This window comes from Manacus candei, unplaced genomic scaffold (assembly GCF_025592945.1).
Source record: "Manacus candei isolate 608988 ecotype Guabito, Panama unplaced genomic scaffold, ASM2559294v1 h1tg000078l, whole genome shotgun sequence".
NCBI classification, from domain to species: Eukaryota; Metazoa; Chordata; class Aves; order Passeriformes; family Pipridae; genus Manacus; species Manacus candei.
Window position 1 is genome coordinate 1,856,597 of NW_026138126.1, and position 13,139 is coordinate 1,869,735.

Genomic DNA, 13,139 nt, shown 5'->3' on the forward strand with positions numbered 1-13,139 from the left:
AATTAAATGCACTAAAAGCTGCCTCAGCCTTTGTAGGGGCAGGCCCAGGTCTGTAGGTGAAGGGCTGCTCCCTGCCATGGGATTCCCAGCAGGGAATCCTGCTGGAGCAGGGATGAGGGCTGGGATCGGCACAGCCCCTTCCCGTGTCTCCGGGGCTCTGCCCTTCGCCCGAGGGAGCAGCGGGGCCGTGTTGAACGTGACCCCCCGGGCTGGGAGCAGCTTCCCACCCTTTCCTGGCTGTGCTGGAGCTCCTCACCCGGCACGGGAGTGCGGGAGCGGGGACAGCCCGGCCCGGCCGCTCTGCTCGAGGGCAGTCGGTGCTGTGGCCGTGGCTGGGTCGTGCCTGGCTCAGCACAACGCCCTGTCCTCCCTCCTCCTCCTCAGCAGCGAGGCCGAGGGCTCCCCACAGCCCAGCCCCGGGTGTGGTCTCAGCCTGGACCCCCAGTTCTGAACCTGCCCTTCCACACCATCACCTTCCTCACTCGTGGGCGTTACAGGAGCGTCCAACGGGAGCCTGGGCAGGCCCAGGCCGGATTTGCTCCCCTGATCCCACCTCTCAGCCTTTCCTCCTGCTGCCTCACAGGAAAGAAGAGATGGGGGGATGGATCTTTATCTCCACAGGGTTCAGCAGCAGGAAAGGCCCACGGGCAGGGGGCCTGGGGCTGCTCTCACCACCCCCGGGACAAGGACCCCACCCCACCCAATCAAGCACAGAATGCAGAAGCGTTGGGTTTTAAAGATTTTTTTTTTATTATTATTTTTTGGTTTTATTAAAAAAAAAAGCCCCTAAATTCTATGGCTTCCAGGAAGCATCAGAGAAATTGAAATGCCGTTTCTGTACACTTGGTTTTGTTTTTTTTTTTAAAGCAGTAACTAAACTCGCAATGGAACAAACGCTCTCACGTACAATCGCAGTATTTGGACTCCTCGCTGGAAGGACAGAGAGTCCCGGGCTCGGGCCGGGCACACCGGGAATACCGGGAACACGGAGCCGGGAACACCCCCATGGCCGCGCCCCTTCCCCTCCGCGGCTCCTCTTCGGGCTCCGCCGGGGCTGCTCCGAGCCGACGTGCTGAGAAGGGGCCACTTCCAGTGAAAATTTAAGGCGATTTTTTTAAGATTTGTTTGTTCGTTCGCCTCGCTGGGGACAGGAGGTCAAACGTTGCACGTCCCCTCCCCGCCGTGGCTGGAGACACATCAGCAGCTGGGGCCGCCCTGCCCGGAGGAGCCAAAGCGGGGCTTTGACATCCCGAATTCAGGACCAAGAGGGGCCCCGGCGCAGTTCCCTCCCCAGGGCCCCCACGGCCCGTGGGAGACCCCCGTGCCCCCCCAGCCCCCCGAGATGGTCAGTTTGGACAAATGTTTCGAAGCAGCCACAGATGGTCCCATCCCCCCCGCCCCCCCAGCACAGCCTCAGCCCCTCTCGGGGCAAAACAACAGGGTTTTGGTAAAGATAAGTGTGTGTCCCCCCCAAAATGTGTCACAATCAATACACACGACAGCGCACGGGTCAGTCACGTGGGGAGCTGCGGTGCCCTGGGGGTGGTGAGGAGCAAGGGGGGTGGGTGGGTGGGTGTGTGTCCGTTCCAAAACCTCCAGTTCCTCCCCCCAGGGGCAGGCTGGGCCCTGGCACCGGTGCAGGATTCCATGGAGGGAGGATGCCATGGCAGGAGGCTGCCATGGTGAGGGAATTCCACGCTGGCAGAGCTGGGACACCCCGCTGCCCTTCGCTGCCCGGCGCTCACCACGTGCCTCCAGCCCCGACCGCGGGGCCTCGGGGGGCTCGGACTGTAAAAACCAACGCTGCCCCTGCCCACCCCTCCGACATCCAGCCCCCAGACACGGCAGCGCCACACGCGAGGCTGCTCCGCTTCCCCTCCCTGCTCTGCCACCGCCATTCGTGGGTCCCTTTGGTCTCGGCCGTCCCTGTCCCTGTGTCCCCCCAGCCCCCGGGAGTCTCCGACCCGCTCCCGGCGGCCCGGACGGCGCCTGTATTGCTCACAAAAGTGCATCGTAAATGAACTGTAAACGCGTTTCCTCTCCCCGCCCCGCGCGGCCCCGGCTCCCCCTCGCCGGGCGGAGCCCGAACCGCTGTCACCGACGGCCTGACCGAGGGGGGACCCGGCGGGGGGCGCGGGGCGGGGGCCCGAGGGAAGAGCAGAATTCGGTAACACTGAAGATGACGGTCAAAGACTGACGACTCAGCACTCTGCACCGAGACTCACTTTAAATTAACTTAAGAGACAAAGAAGCAACAGAAAAAAAAAATTCCTCCTTAGCCCACTGCTCTCGAAATTGTCTTCGTCTTCTGACAGCGACGGGTCAGAGTCTGTAGTTGATCCCCATTTCAGACTAGTTATAGACTCAAAGCAAGTGACGCCGTGGATTTGTTTCGGTTTCCTTTTTTTCCTTCCTTTTTTTTTTTTTCTGTTTGACGGACGCAGGAACTTCAGCGAAGTTGGGCTTGGTTTGAGTAAACGGCCACGCGCCGGGCGGGTGGCGGAGGAAAGGACAAGCAGTTTGGGGAGGCCCCGCTCCCCAGCTGCGCGTGGGGCGCTGGGGGAGCCCGTCCGGCCCGGCCCCCCCGTCCCCGTCCAGCCCGAGGGGCCGCCGGCTCCGCGGGTCAACATCCAGCCACGGCCAGAGGGAGAGGAGCCGTCGCGGCTCCGCCCGGCCCCGGCTCACTTGCGACGCTTGGTGGTTTTCCTCTTCCTTCTCTTGAAGAAACAGCAGCACCTGGGGACAGAGGGACCTGTCAGAGCCTGGGTCGGGCACAGAGGGCGCGGCACCCCCGTGGTCAGGGGGCACAGAGACCCCTCGGTGTCTTGGAGAGACCCCCACGTGGGCAGAGCTGCTCTGGGAAGTGCCCTTGGTACATGGCAGGGGCTGGACTGGGGACACCACGATGGCCACGGCGAGTGACACCTTTCACAGCAAGTGGCACCAAGCAGGGGAATGACACTGGCCATGGCATCCAGTGCCAGCCATGTGGCCAGAGCCAGGGGCTCCAGAGAAGGAGCAGCCCAGGTCCGGGCAGCCCCTCTGTGCAGGAGCGAGGTGGGAAGGGCTGGGTGGGGTGGCCCTGCAGGGACCCCCCTCGGGGTGCCGGGGGACAGCTGGGCTGTTCCTCCCCGGAGGGCACAGGACAAGGCACTGCGGGGAGGGGCAGCGGGGCCGGGCCTTACTTTGTATCGTCTGTCACCTCCACCTCGGTGGGGGCTGTGATGGGGGCGTTCGAGTGTCCTGCCGTCGGGTCGTCTGTGTTCAGCTCTCCGTTGGTGGAGCTCATCACCTGGGGACAGACGAGGGTCAGCGGGGGCAGCCCGGGGTTCGCAGCCCCGTCCCCTCCCCGCGGCGGGGGGGCAGCCCAGGAGACCCCCGGGAGCACCGAGGTCCCTGCAGGCACAGGATGGTGCCCTGGCCCAGACCACAGCGCTCAGTCTCGGTGCTGAGCCCTCCCCACAGCACCAACACGGAGAGGTCCGAGCCCAGCGCCTCCGGGAGGATCCCGGCTCCAGGGAGCCCCCGCATATCCCACCGGGAGAGGGGCTTGCCGGCAGCTCCGGCGTGTGCAGGAGACACAGCCCGGGGAAGCCGTGAGCTCCAAGGAGACCTTCCCACGGCTGAGCAACCGGACACGGCTCCTGCTCCCCGGCCCCGAGAGCCGGCACCGCCGGGTCTGCAGGACCCAGCCCAGTGCCCACCCTGAGGGGTCACCGAGCTCCTGCCCACTCGCCAGGGCAGCAGGGTCGGGCGAGTGCCAGGCTCGGGGGGACATCCGAGCCACCAGAGCAAGGACAGGGCCGGCACAGGCAGCTGGGAGGTGCCTGAACTCCCTTCCTGCGCCCGCTGCCCGCAGGCAAAGGCAGGAGCTCCCTGGGGATGCACAGGGAGGCTCCCCAAGCTGCTCGGCCCCACTGAGGGTCTCGGCCTCTCCCAGAGCCACGGAGGAGCTGCCACCCGACAGCCAGTGCCCAGCCAGCACGGTCACGTCAGGATACAGCCCCCCAAAACCAGCGCGGAGACCCCCGAGCGTGTCCACCCCCTTTCCCCGCAGCGCCGGGCGCAGGCGGAGCTCGGCAGGAGGGTTTGCGGGGCGGGAGTGGGAGCAGCGGAGGGGAGGGACGGGAGGGACAGGAGGAGCCGGGCAGAGCTCGAGGGGGGCAGGTCCCTCGGCTCCCCCCGGACTGCCCGGCCCCGCGACGGCAGGAGGGCCCCAGCCGGACCGAGCACCAGCATCCCCGCGGAGCAGCGGGAACGAGCAACAGCGGCGGGGACGGAAGCAGAGACGGAGGGAGCAGCGCAGGCCTGGCCAGGGGGACTCGGCACATGGATGTCCCACCATCCATGCGGGAATGGACCCCCAGGCCCGGGGGGGCAGAGCGGCAGCGGGCAGGAGGCTGCGAGGGCGGAGAGCACGGGGCTGACGGCGCGAGTGCGGGACGGAGGCGGGGACGCGGCCAGGGAGCGCCCGGGAAGGGAGGAGAAGCAGGGTCGGAGCCAGCGCTCCACTCAGGGAGGTGCCCTGCTCGTCGGGCACTGCTGGGACGAGCGGCACTGAGGGCAGAGTGATGCCCCCCCAGCTGCCACACTGCTGTGTGGCACAGAGCCAGCACTCCATCCATCCATCCATCCATCTCCAACTGCCCTCCGAGTCCCCTCAGCAGCACCAAGGGAGCCTGGCAGCCCCCGGGAAGCAGCACCAGCCTCGTCTGCGAGCTGTGACCCTCACGTCACACACTGGGGACAGGCAGCACGTGCTGCAGCCGAGGCAGGAGCCCGGGATGAGGCAGGAGCCCGGGATGAGGCGTGGCCCCGGGGCGGGGGAGCGGGGCTGATCCCGGGTGGCTCCGCTCCCTCCCGCGCCCGCCCCTGCCCTCGGCGCGTGGTTTATGTACCTGGACGGACCCCCCGAGCCTGCCGGCTGCCAGGTGAGCTCCCACAGGCTCCTCGGCAGGCTGCCCACCGGCCTGAGGATCCCACAACTCCGTCCCCTCGGGCGGCTGCTCGCGACAGGCAGGAGGAACAGAATGAAAAGAAAACAAAAGAAAAAGAGGAAGAATGGGGAAGAGAAGGGAGGAGTGGAGGGGAAGGAGCAGGAAAAGTGGCAAAAAGGGAGTTGAGAAAATAAGACATGCAAAAGCAAAACCATGACCGGGGCAGCTCGGGTTTGTGGTTGCGGAGGGCGCCCGGGGCAGCACCGACCCGGCGGCTCCCAGAGAGGTCCCTGCAGTGACACCGGGGGCTGTGTCCCCCTGCCACCCCTCACAGCCACCCCAGGCAGGGCAGAGCAGGGCCAGCCCCGTGTCTGGGAGCAGGCTGGGGCAGCAGAGCCAGGCCCAGGCAGTGCCACAGCCGCTCTCCATGTCCCCAGGACGACGCGGAGCTCGGTGGGGCCGGTGTGGAGCAAAGGGTGCTGCTCCTCAAGGGCAGGGGATGCTCGGCTGTTCCCACAGCCAAACGCTCCCCTGGTGAGCAGGGCACGGCCCCAAGGCTGTGGGGACACCCTGTGTCCCCAGGCTGGACACTGCTCCCATGCTCCAGGAGTTCTGTGCTTTGCTCTTCCCAGCGCTCCGGAGAAGGGATGCCAAACGTGGTGCTGGAGAGAGCAGACCTTACTGGGAGCGAGTTCCCACGAATGAGCCAGAGGTGATTTGAAGATGTTTCCCTCTCCCTAAGGAAGCAATTCCCAGCCCCTGGCCAGTGAGAGCCAGGGCTGTGCCAGGCTCTGGGAGCAGCCAGGACGCTCCAGGAGCACTGCTGGGCCGGGGTGTGGGTGGGGAGCACAGGGAGCTGCACCCCCGGCTCCAGCCCCTTTGCAGGACCTCTGCTCCTCATGGAGGTTCAAAAGGATCAGGGGCTGGAAAACACGAGGTTTGCTCTGGGTGCCAGCATTCCCAGAGCTGTGTGTCCTGCACCAGGACAGGCCATGGCACTGGCCCCAGAGAAGGGCTGGGCAGTGCAGCCCCTTCCCCACAGCGACCCAGGCAGGAGCTGCTGGCACAGCTCTGCCTGATCCCTGCCCTGGGCTGCTCCCACCTCAGCTCCCTGTGCCCTGGGCAGAGGCAGCCCCAGCACGGGGCAAAATGCTGCCAGGCTGTCCCAGCAGTCCTGCCCTCCCTCGTCCCTGTCACCATCCCATCAGTGGAAGTGGCAGCACAAGCAGAGCAGCGAGTTACCCCCACGGGGACACGGCGCTGGGGACACAGGTCCTCAGCCAGGACCAATCCCTCACCCATCACCCCGGGCTGACCCTGCAGCTCAGTGGCTGATGCCCAGGCCTGGCACCCCCTGGCCCTGCCACAGCCCCCACGGTGCTTCCTCCTGCTTCTGCCAGGCCATGGGGACACTGCCCTGGGCCCCCATGAGCCACAGACCCCACGCTGTGCTGGGCAACTCTCCACAGACAGCACTGGGGGAAAAGGAATGTCCAGTCCCTGCTCCAGCCCGGGCTCCTCCGTGCCCACGGAGCCACAGCCCAGGCTGCCCGAGCCCGTGGTCGCCGTGCCCCGGCCGTGCCCCAGCTCACCTGGTGTTTGGTGTGTGGCTGTGCTTTGTCTCTGTTCGGGGGTTGCACCTGCACCTCGCTGTGCATCGTGCCAATGGGCGTGGGCTGGGGACACAGGGACAACGTCAGTGCCAGCACGGAGCCCTCCCGCTGCCCTGCACCCTGATCCCACCTCTGCCCCCACACAAACCCCCCCAGAACCAGGGCCTGACCCCAGTCCCCACCCCTGCCCCAGGCTCCTCGTATGCTATCTGGCTGCAGTGAGCCCACGGAGGGGGCCCATGGCAGAAAGTGAGGTGCCAGCCTGGCTACTGGGGTCCCTTTGGCTCCAGGAGCCTCCCATCCCACAGTTCTGACCCGTTGGCACAACAGCCCCAGCCTGGAGCTGGTGAGTGGTGAGGATGGACGGAGCCGATCCCTCGGGCACAGGGCCGGGACCTGCATCCTCCCTGGCTGCTCATCCGACCCCGCTGCCCCTGGGGTGCCCTCCGTCCTGCCCAGCCCCTCCCCACTCACCAGAGGCTTCCCTGCCCAGTCGTATTCGTAGTCGAACACGTAACCGTTCCTCTCGAACAGGTCCGTGAAGAGCTTCCTCAGGTAGTCATAGTCGGGCTTCTCAAAGAAATCCAGCCGCCGCACGTAGCGCAGGTACGTGGCCATCTCCTCTGCGGGGACAGGGGGTCAGGGCTGGGCACAGGGCTGGGGACAGGGCCAGGCAGGGCAGGGCTCTCACCTGGGAAGTTCTCACAGAGCACCTCCACCGGGGTGGCTCGTTTGGTGTCGCCGATCTTCTGGTACCTCTCCTTCAGCGTGTCGGCCTGGAGGGACAGGGAGGGTCTGTCAGGGAGGGGAGGCACTGGGGGCAACCAGACCACAGATGGTTTCTGGGTCACCCTTTCCCAGGTAACAGGAGGAGCTCATTCCCAGGGAATTCCCTCACCACGGCAGGTCTGGGGGACAACCACCAGGGAGTGCAGTTCCAGAAGAGCCACTGTGAGAGCAGCTGGGACCCCCCCAAAGTGGGGGGACACACGGACCCTACAGCTGCTCAGCACAGCAAGGGCCTGGCACGGAGCTCAGATCCAGTGAAGTGCCAACCCTCCAACACCCTGAGGGCCAAAGCTTTTCCCCCCATGCCAGCACAGGGCCAGACCCACGGGCATCAGGAGCTGGCAGTTACCTTGAGGCCTTGCCAAGGAAGGCTCCCACGGAGGAAGTACATAAACATGTGCCCTAATGCTTCCAGGTCGTCCCTGCGGCTTTGTTCTGCACAGAGAAAGAGAGACACGGGCATGTTCCCACTACACACACTGTCCCTGTCCCTCCCAGACCCTGCAGCACCCCAAAGGTCCTGCCAACACCCTGAAGAGCCAGAGAGGCAGTTTGTGCCCAGCCCCACCTCTGACAGGGCGGATCTCACTCCTTGCAGTCCCTCCCCCTCTGCCAGAGGAAAGGCTGCCCGGAGCCCAACACACCTTTCCCGAGGTGGGTGTTGATGCTCATGTAACGTGCTGTCCCTGTCAGGCTCTTGTGCTCTCGGTAGGGGATGTGTTTTTTGGTCTCGGGGTCAATGTACTCTTTGGCCAGGCCAAAATCGATGATGTGGATGGTGTGCTGCCGCTTGCTGCCCGGCCGCCCCACCAGGAAGTTCTCCGGCTTCACGTCTCTGTAGATCAGGCTTTTGGTGTGGACATACTCCATCCGTGTGATCTGGGGCACAGGGAGGTGTCAGTGCCAGGGCACAGACACCCCCTGTGTCCTGCACACACCCCTGCACCTGCTCTGGTCACCTTGCCCCAGCCAGCTGCCCTGCTCCCCCCGGCTTGACCGTCCCCATAGGATGCAAGCAGGGGAACATCGGGTCCTCCCACCCTGGGAGACAACCCCAGCCCAGCTGCACCTTGGACACACAGGGAGATGCTCAGAGGGGGCTGTGCTGGGCTGAGGAGAGCCCTCCTTCGCCAGGGAGGGGTGAGGAATGGGAGGAGTGGTCTGGGATGTGCCTCCTGTGACCTGCCTGGCACTGGCTCACCCCTCCTCCCTCCAGCTCCCCATGGGGTGTCCCCCGTGCCCACCCCCACCACCTGGTCCCCCCAGGCAGCCAGGAGTACCCCAGGGAGGAGCAGGAGGAGCTGCTCACCAGCTGGATGGCGATCATCAGGACAGTCTTGAGCGTGAAGGTGCGATCGCACAGATCAAAGAGGTCTTCCAGGCTGGGGCCCAGCAGCTCCAACACCATGGCGTTGTACTTCCCACAGGGGCCAAAGTAGTAAACCTGAGGAATTCCTTCTGCAAGACATGGAGCAGGGGCTGTGTGGGGCTGCAACAGGGCCCTGCTGTGCCGGGCAGGGACGGGGGCTGCAGAGGGGGGACGGCCCCACACTGCCCTCCCTCCTGCTGCAGACAGCCTGGCTCTGCCCCTGGAGGCAGCTCCATCTGCATCCCTGACTCTGCTGCGGGGGTGGGGGGGAGAACTAAATCAAAAGAGATCAAAGATTAGACTCTGTGTAAAACCAGCCCCTCCCCGCCGAGCAGATGGGCAGGAGCTGCTCAGGCCGGGAGCAAAGTTGCAGAGTCACATTTAGGGGAAGCCCCTCTCCCAGCAGGGTCCTGGCAGGCAGGACCCCACAGCCCAGCCCCATACCTGCATTGCCAAGCTGTTTGTAGAACCGATACTCCAGGTGCAGCTGAGGGGCCCGGGACTTTATGGGTTCCTTGGAGGAGAGAAGGAGAACAGTCAATTAGGGGGCAGGGTGTTTAGGGGGCCTGGCTGTCAGACACCTCCTGCACATGCGGGCAGCAGCTGGACTGAGCATTTGGGGTTGAGAACAACCAGTACAAAACAGAGATGAAGCCACAGGGGATAATGAGAGAAAATCAGCCCATATGGGAGCCAGATCCACCCGGGACAGAGAGATCTGGATGCTGGGGTAGCCATGAATGGGAGCAGGTACCAGTGGGACCACTCCTCCCTGAGGTCCCTCTGCTGCTGCCACTGGCTGAGCACAGCACAGGCCATGGGCAGGGCTGGGAGAGGAGAAGCCTCAGCTCCTCCCTCCCCAGCCCCAGATCACCCCACCTGCAATGACGTGTGTTCCCAGCCTGCCCTGGATTCCGAGTGGTGAGCGGAGCTCCCCCGCAGCCTCCCATCCACCACATCCCAACCCGCTCCTGCTGCCATCCACCACACCCCAACCCCCTCTCTCCACCCTCCCCAACTCCTGGGGAGGGGCAGCAACCTCCTTCCCCATGGCCTGAACACCCCCCTTGACAGCCACTCACCAATTTGATCGCTACGTATTCGTTGGTGTAGAGGTTCTTTCCTGCAGGGAGACACAGGAGAAGGCAATGGAAAGCAGTCCCTGCACCACCCCCACCACAGCCCCTGAGGGATCACGGGCTCAAAAACATCCTGAACAGGTTCAGCAGCTCCCACAACACCTGCACAGGCCCTTGAGGCACGAGTGGGAGCAGAACCCACTGTGGGGAGTTGAAACACGCCTGGTTATCACTCCCAGGTGGGGTATGTGGATTCCTCTGGGATGGGCAGGATGCTGGGGGCCAGAGCCAAGGATGCTGGGAGGGGGCAGCATCCCAGTCCGGGCCTGCAGGGATGTGACTGGGCAAGGCAGGAGCAAGGCTGGGACTTGGTGCTTCTCCCCTCATGGAGAGGGGCTCCAGGAGGGGTGGCCAGAGCCAGGGGACACTGGGCTGTGGGTGGCCAGGAGGAAGGACCCCCAGGAGCACCTGGCAGTGGTCTGAGGGCACTGCAGGCAGCTGGAAATCTCCTCCCCAGGGCTGGAGTCGCTCCTGGGGATGGCACACACGTGTGTGCATGTGTGTGTGTGCACACACGTGTGTGGATCAACCTCATCCCTGGGGATGTTCCCACCTGCCTGAGGGTGCAGGGGAAGCAGCAGCAGATCCATGGTGTGACCCAGACTGCAGGAGGAGCTGCAAGGAGGGTCAGGATCCTGGCTCTGAGTGCCCAGGGGAGCTGAAGGGGCAGCACCCTGTATGTGACCCCTTGGAGAGCTCCACCCTGCACCTTTTCACACCTGTAACCTCAGGAAGGTTGAGCTCACAGTGCCTGCACATCCTCCAGGGGTGCCTGAGAAAGAGTCACACCTGGGCAGTGTCAGTACAACCTCTGCCCAGGCCCAAAAAGGCAAAGATGAGAGGTTTGCAGGAGTGTTTCCTCCCGGGGAGGTGGGAGTTAACGGCAGCAGGTTCCCTTCGGAGCCAGCAGACACGCGATCCCTGCTATCTGATGGAGCTGCATCTGTCTCCTCGGATTTTCTCCAAGCAATTTGCTTAGGGAACAAGCTCCTCCTGGCATAAGATTTCATCTGCTCTGACTGCTGCTCTCCACCTGAAGCAGCAATAAATCCTCGCCGGGTGACATCAGAGCCAGCTGCTGAGCGCCAGAGTCGGCGGCAGGATTACGGGAAGAGGGATGAATGGGAGATATTAATGGAGTGGCTCCTCCCAGGGATGGGCTCTGCAGCCGAGGAGGGGCTCAGTCCTGCTGCCTCCCTGACCCTCTCCCATCCCAGGGGACCTCTGCCAAGCCACTTTGTCTCCTGCCTCTGCATAAACCAAATCCCTTCAGAGCAGTGAGGGAGTGGGTGATTCGGGAGGGAGGAACATCTGGCGGGCACAGCCTGTGTCAGATCCAGGGGGTTTGGCCCATCATGGACTGGCATTTCCTGGGGAGGAGGGTAGGACACCTCCCAGGCCTGTGAATGGCTCCAGAGAGCCCACAGGGCCCTGCAGTCCAACAGAATGACTGCTGCCTTCAGGGTAGAACGTGCAACCAGAAAACTCACAGCTGGATTTTCCCTGAGGGAAGGCTGGGTCTGAAGGGGGAAAAATTATGGAGGGGAAAAAAATGTCAGGATACCTGCAAAAGAGCTCAGCACAGCAGGGTGGGAGAAGGGATGGAGGCAGGAGCATCCCCAGCAGGGCTGGGATGGGAGAGCTCCACCCTGTCCCTGTCAGGTGTCATCTGTCCTGTCCCCACCACACTGTCCCCTCCTCCGTGGCTCACTGGCACAGACAGCCACCCACAAAACTGCTCTGGGAGCTGGCAGTATTCTCCCAGCCCCAAAACTGAGCCCAAATCATCTGATACCCCCCTGGTTCATCCCTTCCTGTAATGCTCAGGAGGCCTGGACACAGCTGATGGACAAACTGGGGAGCACAGACTGTCAAACCACCCCCTCTGCTCCCCCTTCCCCAGCTAAAGGAAGGCACAGAGAGCACAACCAGCCTGTCGTAAGAATTATAAAACCAGGAAAGAAAAAGCAAGAGAGCAAGGAGGCAGGAATGCAGGGTCCTTCCACGCCAGGGAATTCCCCACTTCAGCTCCTGAGGCAGCCCCCACACTGCCCAGTGCTCACAACGGGGTCACTTTAACACCCAAAACGTGGAACCCTCGGGAGCACCCGGGAGGCCTCAGTCAGGCAGAGCTGCAGGACTGACAGCACAAAAGGTGCTTCTGAAAGGAAACAGAAGAGAAAAGTGTCGAGATGGGCGGCAGAAAGCAAATATTTGCGTTGCAGAGGCCTTTGCCCTGCTCAGGGCTGGAGGTGCCTCCGAATCCAGCTGCCAGCAGCTGCAGGACACGGCGTGAGGAGCAGAGCAGAGCCGAAGCCAGCGGAGCCCGGCCAGGGCCTGGGTTGTGCTTCAACACCAGAGGTGGCTTTGCTGTCCCCTCCGAAGGGATTTGGCAGCACTGGGCTCCAGCACCTGCTCCTGCACATCAGGGCAGCCCCAGCAGGAGCTGAGCTCTGCACTGCTCCCAGCCAGGCCCCATCCAGGCAGCCTGGAGTCATGGAATCGTGGAATCATCAGGAAGGGAAAAGCCCTCTAGGGTCATCAGGTCCAACTCTCAGCACCACCACCACGTTCACCACTAACCCGTGTCCTCAAGTGCCACATCCACGCTTTCTGAACAATTCCAGGGATGGTGACTCCACCACTGCCCTGGGCAGTCTGTTCCAACATCTCACAACCCTTCCAGAGAAGAAATATTCCCTAATCTCCAACCTAAACCTCCCCTGGCACAACTTGGGGCCGTTCCCTCTCCTCCTGTCCCTTGTTCCCTGGGAGCAGAGCCCGACCCCCCCCCAGCTCCCTGTCAGGGGGTTGCAGAGCCAGAATGTCCCCCCTGAGCCTCCTTTTCTCCAGGCTGAGCCCCCCCAGCTCCCTCAGCTGCTCCTGCTGCTCCAGCCCCTTCCCAGCTCCGTTCCCTTCCCTGGACACGCTCCAGCACTTCCATGTCCTTCCTGTCACAAGGGGAACAGTGAGCAGCAGTGAGTGCTCTGCCTGGCACTGCCCCTCCATCGTGTCACCACAGTGCCCTTGCTGGGACCCTTCGTGCCACGGCCCTGCAGCAGCAGCAGCAGCAGCACAGAGCTGTGCTGGGCACAGCTGGGCACTGGGACAGGAATTTGGCTTCCCCAGTGCCAGGGGATGTGCAAGAGGAGCACTGGATAAGGCAGCCAGGCCCAGCCCAGCACTGCCAGAGCTGCCTCAGGCCGAGCAGTGACAGCTCCTCGGAGCACCAGGGGTTTAACACCATCAGAAATAAACCCAGACCTATTTCAGAGCTTGACCTTCCTCTAGA

At 63.5% G+C, this 13,139-nt stretch overlaps 1 protein-coding gene across 2 annotated transcripts in view; it reads right to left on the reverse strand.

The window, feature by feature from the left end:
• Positions 1-2,210: 2,210 nt before the first annotated feature.
• CSNK1G2 (casein kinase 1 gamma 2) overlaps positions 2,211-13,139 on the reverse strand; it is a 42,035-nt gene continuing 31,106 nt past the window's right edge. The window contains exons 3-13 of one of the 2 annotated variants that reach the window (XM_051810701.1): positions 9,791-9,831; positions 9,153-9,222; positions 8,649-8,797; positions 7,984-8,218; positions 7,689-7,774; positions 7,242-7,326; positions 7,025-7,173; positions 6,530-6,613; positions 4,899-5,003; positions 3,186-3,292; positions 2,211-2,736 (exon numbers count right to left, since the gene is read on the reverse strand). In XM_051810701.1, the coding sequence (XP_051666661.1) occupies positions 2,682-2,736; positions 3,186-3,292; positions 4,899-5,003; positions 6,530-6,613; positions 7,025-7,173; positions 7,242-7,326; positions 7,689-7,774; positions 7,984-8,218; positions 8,649-8,797; positions 9,153-9,222; positions 9,791-9,831 (1,166 nt within the window). In that variant the 3' untranslated portion in view covers positions 2,211-2,681. The remainder of the gene's footprint in view (positions 2,737-3,185; positions 3,293-4,898; positions 5,004-6,529; positions 6,614-7,024; positions 7,174-7,241; positions 7,327-7,688; positions 7,775-7,983; positions 8,219-8,648; positions 8,798-9,152; positions 9,223-9,790; positions 9,832-13,139) is intronic. The other variant, XM_051810702.1, reaches the window with a different exon arrangement.